The following is an 18236-nucleotide window of genomic DNA, read 5'->3' on the forward strand; positions in this document are numbered from 1 at the left end:
AAGATCAAAACAATGGATGTAAGGAGGGTTGAGAAGAAGGAGATGTTTTGTGAAGATTGAGAAGAAATGAATGAGATGTGGATTGAATTGAGTTGGGTGACATTGGGTTACGTAAGTTTTTTATTTAATTAAATTATAAATTTTATTATAATTATATATAAAATTAAAATAAAAATTTAAATACATTAATAAAAAAAATAGTTTTTAAACAAAATTTTAAAATAAAGATAAAAAAAAATAAATTACATTCACTATTTTTTTTTAATAAACACTTCCATCAGTCCGGTTTTCCTCAATTTCCCATTCCTTCTTGTTGATTCCTGGAAACAATTTTATTGTCTTCAATAACAAGAAACTCCCATTTTCAAATCCCCATCGTCTTCCCTTTGCTGTAATGTTTTCTACGGGTTCTCTTTCTCATTCCATTGAGCTAGCAAATTCCGTGGCCACCTTCACTGAAATGTAAGGTAAAGTGTTCCAAGGGTTTATTTTTTTCATTTAATTCTGATGTACATGGTCAGATGAGTAATCACACGGTGGATTTGGATTCTGTAATCTAATGAAAACAGTGGGCCGGAAGATTAATGCAGGCTGTGAAAAAGTGAGCTGAATGTGTCAAAAGTCTGAAAGCATATAATATAAAAGCTCTGAATCTTATTCGTGTTTGTTGTTACACAGTTATGGATTTGATTTCAACATAAAGATTTTCTTAATCCCTTGAAAAATCTAACTGAACGCCATTATCGTAATACAATGTGGGTAGAATATTTGAGAGTTTGAACACTTAATTTTGGATTTTGAAATTTCATTTGCATCTAAATTCGTGAATTTTATTATTCCGTGCCTCAAATTTTCTTTGGAAATATACTGACGCAGTAAGTATTTAATTCGAGTTTCTATGAGAAAATATATCAAATATGTGTACAGACATGCGGGCATATACTAATGAGAAAGATGAAGGCTCTCAGAAAGACGTCCAGCAGGAGACCCCCTGTTTTGCATCTATTTTGTGCCTCCGCTGCCCTTTTTTCTCTCCTGGCTTTTGCCACTTACTCTTCCTTTTTCTCTGCTGGTACCCCCTTATTCAGTAAATCCAATCTATATGATTAATTTCTGTTACGCACTTATAACTTGTGTTCACAGATAAAACAACTCTCAATTTTTCCAGGCAACCACCAGCTTAACTCAGTGGCTATTAAGCCTTTATCTGATTTCCAATCGACCGTTCAACAGTGCGTGGTTAGTTACCTTCTTCCCGTCCATCTCAACGACCGATTGTATGTTGTTTAATCTTATATCTGAAGTCTAATAATTGAATTTTCTTATACAATCAGATCCAAGCTTTATCTTGATTATATTTTGTGAGTGATATGTACTTATTGTATTTATAGATATTGATAGATTTTTCTTGATTTTGAGTAAAGTATGATTCAGTGTGTTTGCAAAAATTCTGCTTGCTTAGAATGTGCTTGGATGAAGAAGCCAAATTGAAAAGAAGTTAAAAAACACACTTTTAAATTTGTAAGTCTTACTGTAAAAGTACCTTTTATTATTTCAGTTTCAGCTCATCTTTCAAGAATAATTAAAAAAATTATGATATCCAACTAAAAAACTGTGTCTGCTTTTTATTTTTTAAAATGTGCTAATAAAATGCTTTTTAACGAGGAGGACATCCAATTTTAATTTCAATAAGTTTTTTTCAAAAGAATTTCATTAAGTTTGTGAAAGCCACTTTCTTATTTATTCCTTCTATTTATTAAGGTCTAAAGTCATTTTGGAGATTTCATTCGTCATTAGCCTTGTCATTTTTTTTGTAGGCAAGTAGAGGGCTTGGACTCACTGCCCACATAATCGATCATTGTAATTTGATTCTCAAGTTTCCCGAAGGAACTAATAGTACCTGGGTTTGTCTCTGACACAGTTACTTAAATGCTAAGTTACATTTTCATGTTTCTGTAGACCCCATGTAACTTTCTGCACTCTTCATCTATTTGCAGTACAATGAGCAATTTAAGATCTTTGAGCCATTGGAGTATAAGTATGACGTTTGCGAAGCGATACTATTGTGGGAACAGGTTTTCCATTGTTTTTTACCTTACTGTTTGCGGTAGTTTACCTTCTTGCACATTAAGCAGGCAGATATCGTCTAAAATGCAGTATCGCAATATGACTACAGTGTTGACAAGAGAGTATTTAGATGCACGACCTGATGGATGGCTAGACTATGCTCCAAAAAGGATAGCACAATTGTAAGTTGGCAGATTCCATCGTAGTTTGGTTACTTTCCAATCCTATTGAGTTCAAACCATTTGCTTTCCTTTTCTGAAAATTCTACTTCTCTTGTTCTGATGATCATAGAGGAGCAGACAAGTGCTACAATAGGACTCTTTGTGAGGAACATCTGAATGTGCTTTTACCAGCAACGCCACCCTTCCATCCTCGCCAGTTTAAAACTTGTGCTGTTGTAGGAAATTCAGGTGATCTCTTAAAGACAGAGTTTGGCCAAGAAATTGATAGCCATGATGCTGTTATAAGAGACAATGAAGCCCCTGTTAATGAGGTAAGTAAGACTACTACACTGGTTTCTGTCATCGAGTTTGTCTTGATATATCATATATGTCCTTTTTTCAGATTGGTTTCTATTGTGCATGCATTTCCCCTCATCCATATGAATGTGACAGGGTGAGAGAAGATATGTTCATGATCTAATGTTTTGTCAATCTCAATGAAACCAACATGTTTGAATGGAAAACAATTTGAATGTAGTTCCATTCTGGAAGTTATTTATTGGAAAAGAACTTGGGGCTGACTTGATGATATTTTGAGCATCAAGGATCCAATCATCTGCCTTGTCATTTTTGATATGCTTTGCTATGTTTTTGAAAAATTGGAATGTGACTTTTAGTGACTCATAGGATGTGAATTTTTCCCTTTATTGGAATTATATTTTGTTTTATCTTTCTTTATCTTCTACAGAAATATGCCAAGTTTGTGGGTCTGAAAAGAGATTTTCGCCTTGTGGTTAGGGGTGCTGCACGTAACATGATACCCATTCTCAAGGGATCAGGTAATCTACTTTTGTTCTAATTGAATGCCCCTTAATAATTCAAATCAACTTTTATAGATAGACTTCTTATTTGAAGTTGTGACACACTACCTGACAACCAGCAAAAAGGTGAATATATTCAATTTTTATCTTTCAACTTTCATCTCAAACTCCATTTCCATTCGAAATGAATTATTCAAAATAGGAAGATGGAGTATTATAGCTTCTCACAACTGCTAAATATTTTTCATTGTGAATATTTATGTTATTTTTCTTCCTTATTCTTCACTCTACCTTGTTCGTCTTTGTTAAGTTCAATAAACAAACACAAAATAAAAGCCAGGTTGAAAGAGATATTAGTGGCTGTGCACACCCTATGGACTGAGCATGAGCCCTCGCATACCATTTTCTGAGCTGATATTATTACATTCCTTAGTGAGTTTTGTGTTGAAAATTTTCAGTTAGTGTTCCAATATTGTAGAGCTGAAAAATTTCCTGAAAATGTGTGCTTTGGTTCTCAGTTTTCTGAAGAAAATTTTTGAGTATGTTGTGGGTATCGGTTATCTCTTTCATGAAGTAGAGAACAAAATTCCTCTTAGGGTCAATCATTACAAGATCTAAAAGGGGAAGCAATGTAGTTTAATCAACATCACAAAATGTAGCAATGAATCATGGGCTTATTAATGGCTGTGTTTTTTGCAGATGATGAAGTGCTTATCATTAAAAGCCTCACTCATAGAGATTTCAACACAATGATAAAGGTAATAGCATGCTGAATATTTCCCCAATGGACCTTTCGCTATGGGGTGATTTAGTTTCATTTTCTTATGTGAGGATGTTGGTTTATAGCAACAAAAACCAGAACATAAAAGTTTATGGAAATAGAAGAAAGCAACGAGGGAATGCATTTGGAATGCTTAATTTTATTATTCATTGCAATACTCTTTATATAGAGCTGGAAAAAACGTAACAAAAAACCAAAATGTCTTCCTTATATGAATTCAAAATAATTCAAACACTATTTCCTAAAGACTTCAAGAATGTCTCGATATTATATTTATTGAGAGATTGAGATTATGTGTATCATTAAGATAGCATTGATATTGTGTGCTTCATGATGAGAGTGGACCACTAGTCCACTGATGTACTTTTTCTCATATAATTATGAATAAAATATCGTTTCTTATTAAAAAAAAACATTATTTCCTAAAGACTTGGTCATGTGACCAATTATTTAGCAAATCTTTAACAAAAAGTGACTAAGGGACGATTCCAACACTCCTCCTTGCCTTAGTTGCTGCAAAGACCTAATTTGTTTCTTAAGATTTCAAATCTAGCTTTGGTAGAGCTTTGGTTAAAATATCTGCAACTTGATCTTCATTCTTGCAATAACACAACTTGATTTCACCATCCTTTTGTACTTCTCTTAAATGAAACAACCTGATCTTAAAGTGCTTAGTTTTGCCTTGAAAAACAGGATCTTTTGAAATTGCAATGCAGCTTGGTTATCCACATGAATATGTGTTACTTCATTTTGTTCCATATGTAAGTCTGCAAGCATTTTTCTGATCCAAATTCCGCGATTTACTCTAGCATTGGCTACTACATTTTCTGCCTCTGCTGTACTTTGAGCTATCACATCTTGACTCTTTGAACACCATGAGAAAAAACCTGATCCAAAGCTGAAACAAAAACATGTTGTATTTCTCATATCATCAATAGAGCCTGCCCAATCACTATCAGAAAAACCATGAAGCTTAAGAATATTTAATGCCATAATTTGTTGTGCCCTGGATATAACTTACAATCCTTTCGGCAGCTTGAAAATGCACTTTACTAGCACATTTCATGAACCTCGAAAGTAAGCTTACGCAAACAGTATGTCTGATCAAGTGGCTATAAGATGCATCAAGCAACCAATCAAGCTTCTATATTTGCTGTCATAAACTCTTTCCGCTCCATCATCTTTGCTAAACTTTTCCTTCCATACAGTGGTGTGCTTGTGCTTTTGCAATCTTCTCTGTGAAATTTTTTGAGTATTTCCCTTGCATGCTTCTTTTGATTTATGAAGACTCCATCATGAACTTGCTTCACCTCCAAACCCAGAAAATAGGACATTAGACCAAGGTTTGTCATTTCTAATACTTTGAGCATTTCAAACTTAAATTCTTTTACCACTTCCTCGGTGGTAACAAGAAGATCATCAATATAAACATAAACTATTATTAATTCAGCATTTGTTCCTTTTACATATAATGTAGCTTCACTTGGACTTTTAACAAATCCAAGACTTCGAAGGTGTTCATCAATCTTGTTGTACCAGGGCCTGCTTAAAACCATATAAGGCCTTTCTCAATAAATAGACCTTCTCCTCCTGTCCCTTGACTTGGAATCCTTCAGGCTTCTCTACATAAATCTCCTCTTGAAGATAACCATTTAAGAATGCAGATTTTACATCCAACTGATAAATCTTCCATCCTATTTGTGCTGCCAAAGTAAGCAACATTTTGATTGTATCCAAGGCATTCCACTGAAAAGTTTCTGAGAAATCTACTCCAAACACTTGACTATACCCCTTAACCAGTAGTATGGCTTTGTATTCATTCACAGAACCATCTGATTAAGTTTGGTAATGTGGTCCCATTTGACTCCAATGATCTTTTTGTGTCGAGGCTTATCCACCAACTCCCACATTTCATTTTTTTCAATCATTTTGAGCTCATCTTTCATTGCTTCAATCCACTTTTTATCCTTCTCTGCTTCTTTATATCCTACAGGCTCAAAAATAGCAATGTTACTTCTTTCATAAATATCGGATAAGGATCTTGTACCTCGAACTGGATCATCATCAATGTTATCATCAAAATATTCATGGTTCTTCCAATGGCTTCTTCATATACTCCTCATAATTTCATTGTTTATCCTCCATAAATTTGACATCTTTGCTCACAAGAATTTTTCCATCATGTGGTTGGAAAATTTTATATGCCTTTGAAGAATCACTGTATCCAATAAAAACTCCTGGTTTAGCCTTCTTATCAAGTTTCTCTTTTTACCTGTGGCACATAAGAAAAACAAAGACTACCAAATAACTTTGGCTTATAACCAAACCAAACTTCAAATGGATTTTTTTCTTGCAGAACTCTTGTAGGCAGCCTATTCAGCAGAAAAAAAGCTATCACGGCCCAGCCCACTTGTGATATTGTCTGCTTTGGCCCGATGCCTCACGGATTTAAAACGCGTTACAACGGGTTAATACACGCTCATTTAAATGCCCAGCATCTCTCCTGTTGTTTAGTGATGTGGGATTTCGCCTAAGGGCTCTTGTCACAAATCCGTGAGGCATCGGACCAAAGCGGACAATATCACAAGTGGCTGGGCCGTGACATTTGGTATCAGAGCCAGTGGTGAGTGGGCACAGCACGTTGTGACGCGTTTTAAATCCGTGAGGCCTCGGGTCAAAGCGGACAATATCACAAGTGGGCTAGGCCGTGACAACAGCAGTGTTTGCAGCCTCTACCCAAAACCTTTTTGACAACTCCTCCTCGTGTAGCATACACCTTGGCATTTCCATTTTACTCCGATTTTCTCCCACTTACACCATTCTATTGTGGGGTGTAAGGATCTGTGAGTTAGTGCTCGATGCCATCTTCCTCGCAGAACTTTTCAAATATGTCATTTGTATATTCTTTCCTATTATCGGACCTTATTTTATGTATCCTGCAAGACTTTGATTCTCCCCAATGTTTTATATTTCCAAAATATACTAGCAACTTCGGATTTGAATTTGAGGAAGTAAATCCAGCAAAATCTGGTATAATCATCGATAAATATAATGTAGCACTTACTACCATTTAAAGTTGGTGTTTTATGAGGTCTTCCAACATTTAAAGATGGCGTTTTACGAGGTCTTTCAACATCTGTGTTATAGCTTCTTTTACCGAGCTACTACTAAACAGATTAATGAGCATTCATAAGTAAATTTAATAACAACAATTAAACAGCGGAATCTAAATTACTTAATCATCTTACAATCCAAACGAAAACAGAACAATAATCTCAGTATTAAACATTAATACAACCATATCGAAATCATAATCTTGCACGAGAAATATGAGATTAAAACCTTCACTGGAAAACCCAACTGCTCTAGCCACTGCCCTTGTCGTCCGAACCATCCAACTTAAGACGTGCCCCGTGGAATTGGATGTCCAAGATGAAAACAAAGACATGAACTACAATCGCCCGATATGAGAATGTACGAGTATACAAACCGATATGATGCATGTGTAATGCAATATGCTCGAATTTCAAGGATCAAGTCAAGAATCTCATGCTTAGTCTAGTGGCGCTTGAGTGTGTGGTCTTTGATCTGCCATAGGCATGTTTTGGATCTCACATCCATCATCAAGACGTGGACCTACAATGTACAGTGTCATCAGAGTCCGCGGGTCCCGTCGGACACTGTATCTCTCGATACCCAACCGTCTACAATATAGAATAGGGCTGAGCGACCCAAATAAACAAGGTATATCTCAAAAGATATCAGGCCCAACGTGATATGTCATGCATAATATGTGAAAGCAAGAAAACAAGAATCATGCAACAGATAAATATGCAGCATGTAAATGTGTTTACTACAGGTGGAATATTAGTCAGTACATCATGTACCTCACTAAAGCAATCTGACAGAAAGTCTACTCATCTGAACTAAACAATACCAACATACTGAAATCATTATATTGTTAGATTCAGAATTACTAAATATGCTTCAAAGTTCATCCTAATGATTCTTAAATCACTATTTAAGAGTTTATGATTATACCTGCCTCCGTCGTCAGCCCGTTGATGACGTCTTGATCTGCGTGTCCCAGGTCACCAACCCCTTCTTGAGTGGGCTCCGAAGCTTCCCGACACTAAACTGCCCTAGAAACTGGCTAGAAAAACTAAAGTATATGGCTAGAACTCTCGAGAGAGATGCTGAGGGAAAGCGATTGAGGAAACATATAAAATCAACTTCTATTTATAGGTTGTATCCATACTAGTTTAGAAGATTTGAACTCAATCTTATCTGTCACGTGTCATAATATCATTCATCTAGTTGGATTTCTCGGGATAATGTAATCTGAAATAGATTGATTGGTCCATTTTAAATTCGATAGATCCCAACATGTTGATCTTGTTTAACAATGCTTAATTAACAACTATTTAATCATGTCTTAATTACTACTTAATTCAAATAAGGATTCGAGTCATTACATGTGTGTACATGTTGCAGCTTGTGTGTTGATTTCCGAGTTGTTTGAGGGAATGGTTTTCTGGCTTGCTTGCCATATTGACCAGACACACAATCAGATAGTTTGTCTTCCAACAAAGGAACACATTTCACCAAGTTATGTTTCTGCATAATAGAAGTCCATCGCGGTGGAAATGCCCAAGTGTGCCATAATTCTGCATTGCTTCTTGAAAATGCTATTTGCTCCTCCTCCAACCGATTTAAAGCAAAGCTTTTTGCTTTCATTTTTACCTTGATCACATCTCCACGCTTTGCATCTTTGATCATACACTGTTTGTCTTCAAATATAACTTTGAAGCCTTTCTCGATTAACTGGCCAACACTAAGCAAATTTTGATCAATATTAGGCACGTATAGAACATCGGTAATGTAATTCAAACCTGTTAGACTTTCTATAGCCACAGTTCCTTTCCCTTTGACTAAAATAAATTCACCATTTCCAATGTTAGCTTCTGGACAACACAACAAACAACGAACATTGCTGTGGTGATCTAAGGTAATCTGTTTGGCATAAATGCTGATGGTGATCTAAGAATTAGTTTCCACCATCACATTTTCACGAATATGATGACATGACAAAATTGAAGTCATTCGGCTTGTGCATGTTTTGAAGTGCATGAAAGTGGGTGGGAATTTTATGGTCACGTCCGATTGATATTAATTACTAGTATTTTGTAGTTTTAGTAAACATGCCTTTTTTTTTATTTTCTCTTGAATGGAAATTCTTATACATATTCCCCATACAAATTACGCAGACGCTCCCAAATCCAGTTTATCTCTTCCAAGGTATTGTACTTCGCAGAGGTGCCAAAGGAACTGGAATGAAATCAATAGAACTGGCACTTTCCATGTGTGACATTGTAGACATATATGGCTTTACAGTTGATCCTGGATATACTGAGTGGTGAGTTCAGTTGTTTGGTTTGTCTGTTGGTTTCTTTTCACTTGTTCTTCTTAAGATTTTTGAGAATTTTTCGAGTGGTTTATTTTGAAAATTTTCAGATAGTGTTCCAATATCATTTTATAGAGTCGAAAAATTTCCTGAAAATGTGTGCCTTGGTTCTCAGCTTTCTGGATGATCGAATTCTTGAACAGAAAATTTTATGTAAATGTTATCCAAACAAAAGCCTATATTCTTGATCTTAGTGTTTTCCTTTGAAGTTTGACTTTTTGGTGATTGGGTCAGGACGCGATACTTCTCAAACCCAAGGAAAGGACACAATCCTCTTCAAGGGAGAGCATACTACCAGCTTTTGGAATGCCTTGGTGTCAGTAGAATTTAAATTATCATCTAATTTTAATTTTATGATTGTCAAATCTCTGCTTGCTTAATGAAGAAAAATGTACCTTCCAGATTATTAGGATCCATTCTCCTATGAGAGCTGAAAGAAAAATGGACTGGTCAGATATACCGAGTCAGGAAACAATAAGGAGAGCTCACTCTGCTGCAGTGTGCTTGAAGAAGAAGAATCAAGACTGCCAAGATGGTGGTTCGATGGGGCAATTTCGTAACTGCGAAGTGTGGGGAGATGCAGTTGCTTATGGGCGTGGGCCTGCGTCTGGATCAGCAGACATGAGTGATACTAGGAGGAATTCAAACTACAGCAAGTGGGAGACGATGCAATTCACAGAATTAAGAAACGCAGCCCAGGATCAGTTGATTCAGATGGGAAATGTGTCTCTGTATAAAATGGATGGCAACAAATTGGATGATCTAGTTTGTGTTAGGCATTCCCAAAGGTGAAATCTTGACTATTTCAGCATCCCATTTATTCAGATGAAAAAACCATGGCTTTGCTGTTGGCACACACATTTGTAAAAGATCCATCTTCTTTTTTTCTAGTTCATGATTTCTAAATGCATTTAAAATCGGTTGACATTAAGGTTGATTTTGCAAAATGCAACACATTAGTTCAATGAATATCTTTTTTACTTCTAGCCGACAAATAATCCGTCATTTATGAGTTTCAAATGTTTTTTATTTTTTGGTTTTTCACTTGATTAATTTTTGGAATTTGAACTCCTATAGGTCTTGAGGGGTATTTTGAACTAGTCGTACATGAATACTACTACTGAGTTTAAGGTAATTTTTTTTTAAAAAAATTTACTTCAAAGACTTGTAAGCTCAGGTAAAGAATCCACTCCCTTGATTTGCTTGATAACAGAAACTATATTTCTACGTTAGAAACACTAGTGAGATCAGAGGAATGGAAGAATGAGATGAAGACCTCCAATCCTACTACCTCAATGACTGCTTAAGGACCCAAAAATCCTATATTGCTATCTCCTATGTCTGTTTATAGGAAGCCTGGAAAATATGATTTTCGACTCTGCACGACATACGACTTACCATGGAAACCATAGCTGTTTTTTGCCTTGTTCAACTGACCACACACTGGAGCCCCGAAGTTTAAACCGTGCTTGCCATACCCTTAGTCTTTCAAGGGCCTTGCTCAGTGTACAAATTCGGCATGGTGCAGTGTCGTGCATTCTTTGTGCACTTTGTATGGGATTGTGCGTTTAACCGTGCGCCACACTTGGCCAAAATCTTCTAAAGAAGCACCCGCTTCACCCCAACATCATGCCTCGGCAATTTCTCCAAAACATTATATTTTGGTCCAATTAACACTATTTTACTTGTTTCCAACATCTAAATTTAATGGCTCCAATGATTTAATAAAATATTTTAATTAGATGAAAACTATTAATAAAACTGTTCTGGACTTTATAACCTCACATTTGATTTTATATCGAACCTCTATTTTTATTTAAATTAAAAAATTATTTTTATTCTACAATCTAATTACAAAAATTGATGAAACAAAAACAAATTAGAAGAAAACACTACTATTGAAAGCTCACAACACGTGCTCTAGAATGCTATCACGATCCGACAGTTTTGACGTGCATGACGGAAGGATTTCGGCAAATGAAGTCACATAGGGTTGGTAGCATCCAAAATCTTCTTGAACACTAACATTTCCATAAAGGCTAATGAATGTTATAAAGACGTTGAGAATGAGGAATGACTTGAAGGTTATAGGTTTTTCTAGGTTTGTGCGGAAGGACCTAGAACATTATAGACAAGTCATGGATGTTCTAGGTTTGTGTGGAAGGATCTAGAACATTGTGGATCAGACATGAAGGTTCTAGGTTTATGCTGAAGGGCCTAGAACATTATGGACAATACTTGAACATTCTAGGTTTATGTAGAAGGATCTAAAATATTTTGGAAAATGTCGGGTCTAGAAGCTTCTGGGACAATCTATAAAGATGTAGAGACTTGGAGAAAGATTTATTCTTATAAAACACTATTGTGTATTGCATATTGTAAATGTAGAGAAAGCTAGAACATTTTGTTGTATATGTTGTCTAAAATAGAGTGTACTGTTTTATTCACTAGAAGGCACTAGATTGAATAACTTATATATATAGAGGAAGGAGTTCATTTGTAAGGAAGCAAGAACTCAATAATTCATTCCTTCACTCAACCTTGTGCGTACTTTCTCTCTCTACCAATCCTCCAACTTTCTTGTGTTTATTATAGAGTTAACCACTGAAGATCACTCTTAAGCCTGCTTTGCTAGTACTTGCAAAGACGGAGACTAGGGGCAAAGGCTGCATGTGTACTTGGAAGGACTAAGTCCGTGACAAGTAGTATGTGTATGCTATTAAGATTGAGAGACTTAGAGTAACTAACAATGCTGTCATGATAAGTTTTTGATAAATAAAAAATATTTTCTCAAATTATGAAAACACTCTTTATATTTAATAAAATATCATATAAATATTTTTTACTAAATTTATATCTAATCTATAACTAGCGTATCAAAATAATTTTTTTATTTTTATCTATACTTCTGAATTTTTAAATGATCATATTACTCGGGATATTAAAATTATTATTAAAGCTTTCAATTTGGTTTGGCATAATCTAGTCTGCAAAAAAAAAAAACGGTGTGTGTTACGACTTTAGCACCACGTTTGGGTTGTGGGTCAAGACTTGGTGACCCGTCATTTTTAAAATTTTTTTTTTGATAATATTGTTTCTAATGATTTATGTAGGTTAATGAGTTTTGAAAATTTTATATCATTTGAAATTTGAAATGGTTTATGTATGATTAATAGTTTTGAAATATTTATATTATTTATAATGGTTTATGCAAGATTTTTTAAAACTTTTTGGCTATTTAGCCCGCCTAACCCGCAATGAGTGGTGTTTTGGGTTGGATTGGTTTTTTCTCAACCCGCCAAGTTGGCGCGCTAACCATTTTGATAACTATAATTATTATAAAATGATTTTTTAAAAAAATAATAATAAATTTACTATTATATCTAGATATTTTACGCAAAATTTATTTAACACAATTTTTTTAATATTTATGCAAGCGTCGTGTGTCAAAAGACACTAATATTAATGATATTTGGAGTTTTAGAAACAGAAATATATGTTATCCAATATCATATTTTTATTTTTTGAAGAAAATTTAAGACCAAAAATTTTATCTCGGATACGTATTTCTAAAAGTCCCGTATGAAAATATTTCAGTTCTAACTTAGTGAGATAAATTTCGATTATTACAATTATTCGAGATGTTTTTGTTTTATAACTGTAGGATAAAATACTCTCTCCTCAAATATTTTTATAACTGTAGGATACAATACTCTCTCCCCAAATATTGACAAAACTTTTTTCCCTATAAAAAATCTTGTATAAATTAAATTTATTGTGTTTTATAAAGTGAGTACTAAGTGATATTAAGTGTAAATAATAGATAAAATGCAACAATTTAGCCAATTACATGAAAGACGTGCAAATCTATACTTGACCATATTAAACATGCTTAGGTCATTATTTTAATGTAGGTTTTGCATCGAAATAGTACAAATTCTGCACCAAACACAAAATCAATCTCTAACCTATCTATTTCAAATTTTTGTTTAAAAGAATATTTCCACAGTATTCTTTACTTTTTATTAACAACAAATATTTTATTCCACAAAACATAAAACAAATCCATATATGAATTTTACTTGTAATTATTTTAAATATATTGTACTTTTTACATATAATAATAATAATAATAATAATAATAATAATAATAATAATAATATATTTAATTTATTAAAAAATAAAAAGTTTAAATATGTTTATTTTTAAAACAAATACCTTATTCAATTTTATGTTTCTTTATGAAGTAATAAATTATTATCAATAAACTTTAATTGGAAAAAAAAATTTCTCAATTGTGGCACCAAATTTGGTGTAGCAATGTGGATTTGAACTATTTTGATGCAAGGTTTGGCCTCTGATTGAAGTGAATAACTGCTTCATCATGTTGGTCTGAAATGCCAAATTCCAAAAATTCATAAGCCCCATCGATACTTAAAACCCACATTTTTATTTCAACCCAATTGGTAAAAAAAAATATTCAATAATGAGATTCGTTTTTTCCCCCTTTCAAGAAAAGAATTGTAGAAAAACAGGGATGAACTTACGCTTCAACGATTGAGACCACGCTTCAGCCTTGGTCATTCTCAACATTCTCGCCTTCAGCGTTTTCAACGTATCATCAAAATTCATTAAACCATGTTTGTCACAAAAATCTTTGACTATTGCAATGGTATCAGGAAATGAGTGTGATTAGATTAGTAAATCGCCTGAGACATGATGGAACAGAATCAGAATCAGAATCTGATTGAAGACGATGTGTGTGAGGCCCGGGGCCGAAGAGGGCGGGGGTGATCGCCGGTGCCATGAGGTTGCACGGACAATGAGCGGCTCCTAACAGGCTTCTAGGCGGAGGGAACATGAATGAACCGATCTTACACCGGAAGGAGGGGGATTCAGAAACTGTTCAATGTAATGGACTGTACAGTTGAAGAGGACTGAAAAGATTTGATATGTACTACTCATACCAATAAGATGCATCTTCTTTTCGGTAGCTCATCACATATGAACTCCAAAGTTAAGTGTGCTTGACTTGGGGCAATTCTAAGATGGGTGACTTCCTGGGAAGTGTCCTAGGATGCGTGTGAGTGAGGACATCAGCACGCTGGAAAGACTCGTATTGGTACAGTGAGGACAGTCGTCGAATCTGGGGCGTTACAGTTGGTACCAGAGCCGACCTCTCCTAGTACGATGTGGTTCGGGGACGAACCAAGCGAAAGCTGGTGGGCATGTGAGGCTCGGGGACGAAGAGGGCGGGGGCTGATCGTCGGTGCCATGAGGTTACACGGACAATGAGCGGCTCCTGGCAGGCTTCTAGGCGGAGGGAACATGAATGAACCGATCTTACACCGGAAGGAAGGGGATTCTGGAACTGTTCAATGTAATGGACTGTACAGTTGAAGAGGGCTTAAAAGATTTGATATATACTACTCATACCAATAAGATGCATCTTCTTGTCGGTAGTTTATCACATAATAACTCCAAAGTTAAATGTGCTTGACTTGGGGTAATTTTTTGATGGGTGACTTCCTGGGAAGTTTTCTAGGATGCGTGTGAGTGAGGACATCAGCACGCTGGAAAGACTCGTATTGGTACAGTGATGACAGTCGTCGAATCTGGGCGTTAAAATGTTTTTCGACACGAAATGCATGAAGATTTGTCTGGTTTCTTTAGCCAAACGACAATATCTCATAACATGGTCCAAAATATCATGAGAGAAATTCCTAGGCTAGAGAGATATTAAAGATTCCCTGCATGACAGGTAGAAAAGTTCTTAGGAAATATTGGTCTAAGAAACAAAAAATATCATCTAATCTATAAAGTTTACAGAAGAGAAATGACAATCATAATGGAACTTACAGGAAACTGGATGGAGATGCAATTAATTCTTTTTGACGAAATTAAAGAGGAATTGTGAAAACTCGAGATAGAAGTAGCACAAACCAAGTTTTGAAAGTAATCCAAATTATGATAAAATCTACTTTTAAATAAAGAATAGATTCACCTATTGATATTGCTATATGCAAGAAATGAATGTAATCTTCAAGATTCACTGCTGGAAACAATCTCAAAGATCTATGCGGGAAAAATTGTAGGTGCTGGACAAACTCCTTAGTACAAGGTGAAAACACCACTGATTTATTTTTATGATACATGAACAGACATTTTGCTTGGAAATAATTTTTCGCAAATGCTTAAATCATATACACAAGAAAATGAGACTAGAAGATTAATGTTCACAACACAATGTGGTCACAATGTCATAGTCAAGAGACTAAGAAATGCATTTTTATATAAAATTGTCAATCCAGTTTCGCAAAAGGTGATGATGAAGGAAAACTTCTGAACCAAAAAATGAAGAATTCTAGACGGTTTAGAGAAATAATGTTTCAATTAAAAGTAGATCAAAGCCTCCAACTAGAAGAAATAGAATTCCTTAAAATAACTTTACACTAGTAGGATGTAAGATTCCTATGGACATAAGAACACTCAAAAAGATTAAGTCAATTAAACGATATTTGCAAAAATCTCCTGAAAATGGTTATTTCTCAAAACGAAGGTGATCTGGTATTATATACAGATTCCAATGATCATTGGTGCCCATCGTTTCTTACAAAACTCACACCAGAAGGAGAACAACCATATAAGTATTGCAGTGGACTATTCTCAGATACAGAAGTTGTAAGATGACATATCAACGAAAAAAAATTTTACGTAGTAACAAGGGCTTTTGAAAATGATCATTGTTTTTACTTGTAAAGAAATTTACTTTAAAAGATGATAAAGCACATGTAAAAGATTTCTTGAAAAATAGAACTGGTCTAAACTCGAGAAGACTAGATTATTGAGATGACATTATTTGTGTCAAAATTATATTTTTGATACCGTTATTATTAAATCTCATGAAAAAATTCTTGCAAATTTTTTAAAAAGAGATGGACAAAGCTAATATCAATGTCATCATGAAAATGCAGAGGCATTTGAGGGAACATCTTGAAATGCTTTAAATCGAGTTTAATAAGCTTGTCTTAAATGCAGTAGTTGTGGGTAGATTACAATAAGTTGATAAGAGCACTGTCTCTGATTGAATAACATGTTATTTACATGCTTATACTCAGCTATGTTCTATATTGCAAAATCCAATCCTCCAGGCTATTGAGAAGCAATTGTTTATGAGATGGAGAGTTTTCGAGTATAGGGCTTTATACCTGGAGTAGGGGATTCAAGTACCACTAGCACAAGTGCTAAGTTAGTATCATCTTTAGATGAGTCGGACAAAGAAAAAATTGAAGCTCTGTATCTTTATCTCGAGCTTCAAGTCAACCCTTCACCTTGAGAATTGAAGAGAGAGAGTTCAACTTTAGACCTCAAATTGACAAGGGAAAATCTAAGGTTTGGTACTAACAAGCTTATAGTTTCTCCATTTTGTGTATCGAAAGAACTAGGAGAAATTAAAAACAAGAATATGTATCAACACAACCACAATATGAGTTGAAATATAGGAAAGTATTCTATAATATGGATGAAACCAAATTCATATCCCGAGGAGGTAAAAACATGATATGAGGAATTTGGGGCTCTTATCTCAGTTTATCATACATCACCTAGTTTCCCATACATCTCAGCACTACCAAAATGGATCCAAGAAACTGTTCCTGAAACATGGGCAAATAATAATTATTTGTCAAGAGGAGATATTCTGGAACTCACTCTTTTAGTGTAGCACTAGACCCTGAGAAAGGCTCGCATGAAGCCTTTCACTTCATCAAGTTGAGAAGACCATACACGAACATTCAGAAGTTTAACAAGGATACTCCGGAGAATGAAACACCTCTTGTTTCATCACTAACTGAAGACGACATCTCCACTAGACGAGCATGGGATTATGGGTCTGTCTCATAGCAATGCACAAAGTCAAGTTTTCATTTAAATTTTATCAAAATTCTGTAAATGGATCTTTTTTGTTAAATACCATGACTGGAAAAATTACAAACTTTGCAAAAGAAATATTTGAAAAGAAAATCAATATTTTGTGAAACAGCAAGCTGACGGAGAGTAAAGAAACTCGTGAGAAATTCTGTAATATGACGCGTGGGGGAAGATGATCAGAAGGACTCTCCCTAGAATGCCCAAATTAGAAAGAGTCAAAATTCGAGAAAGGTTTTCGACCGAGATTTGACCGAAAACATAATGCGGAGACAAGTCTCAAAGGAACATATAAAAGTAAAATATTCCCCGACAAATGTAAAAAAGTTATGTGATCTAATCACTCCATTAGTGGAGGATGAACCTGTAGGGACCCGGACGCTAACTCATTCTTTTCAATCATCATTGGGATTAAGTGGATCAATTATACAATCTAGGTCGATTTTTTTTTAAACGACGAGCACAACATACACAAGTGGTGAAAAGACCACAACAAGTTATACTCTAATTGATGCAAAGTACGAGATCAAGTGCCTAATCTACAACAAGATCAACGATACAAATTTATTCCAACTAAAGTCATACAACTAGTGTTTATTATTCACAACCACATGTCTAGTGATAAACAACCAGTTTTTGTCTTCCAATCAAGCCCGGATCACCACTCTAAGTTCACTCGTTCAAGCTCTTCTCGACCCTGATCCTGTCCCACCTGTTGTCATGCACACATACAAACACAACAACAGCCGGATATTCTAGTGAGAAACATATTTCCCAGTATAAACAATGTATACATGCATGTCATATAATCATATACAAAGCATATAACATTTACAAAACATCGTAATCTACAAAAACATAAATCAATATCAATCTGTAATTCAACTCTTTAACTCTTACTCTTTGACTCGACTCTTATCTAGTCTAGGGATCCCAGTTTGAATAAGAACGTAACAAGTCTCCCACCTACTCTCCCATTCGGGGTGGCGGTACGTTCCTATTCTCGGACTTTGGTC

The 18236-nt window shown here is 35.0% G+C and overlaps 1 protein-coding gene across 2 annotated transcripts; it reads left to right on the forward strand.

Annotated features, from left to right (window-relative positions):
• The first annotated feature begins 303 nt into the window (after positions 1-303).
• Positions 304-10259, forward strand: LOC140957367 (sialyltransferase-like protein 1). Of its 2 annotated transcripts, none has more exons than XM_073414593.1 (12): positions 304-467; positions 928-1072; positions 1169-1239; positions 1818-1904; positions 1998-2075; positions 2158-2249; positions 2359-2560; positions 2977-3067; positions 3749-3807; positions 9098-9246; positions 9529-9610; positions 9697-10259. In XM_073414593.1, exons 2-12 carry the CDS (start codon positions 946-948, stop codon positions 10084-10086), a joined length of 1428 nt encoding a protein of 475 aa, XP_073270694.1. In that variant the 5' UTR covers positions 304-467; positions 928-945; the 3' UTR covers positions 10087-10259. The 2 variants fall into 2 exon arrangements, with proteins under 2 accessions (XP_073270694.1, XP_073270696.1); XM_073414595.1 differs by having other exon boundaries at positions 304-462.
• The last annotated feature ends 7977 nt before the right edge of the window (positions 10260-18236 follow it).

The sequence above is a fragment of the Primulina huaijiensis genome, chromosome 14 (assembly GCF_012295235.1).
Source record: "Primulina huaijiensis isolate GDHJ02 chromosome 14, ASM1229523v2, whole genome shotgun sequence".
Classification (NCBI taxonomy): Eukaryota; Viridiplantae; Streptophyta; class Magnoliopsida; order Lamiales; family Gesneriaceae; genus Primulina; species Primulina huaijiensis.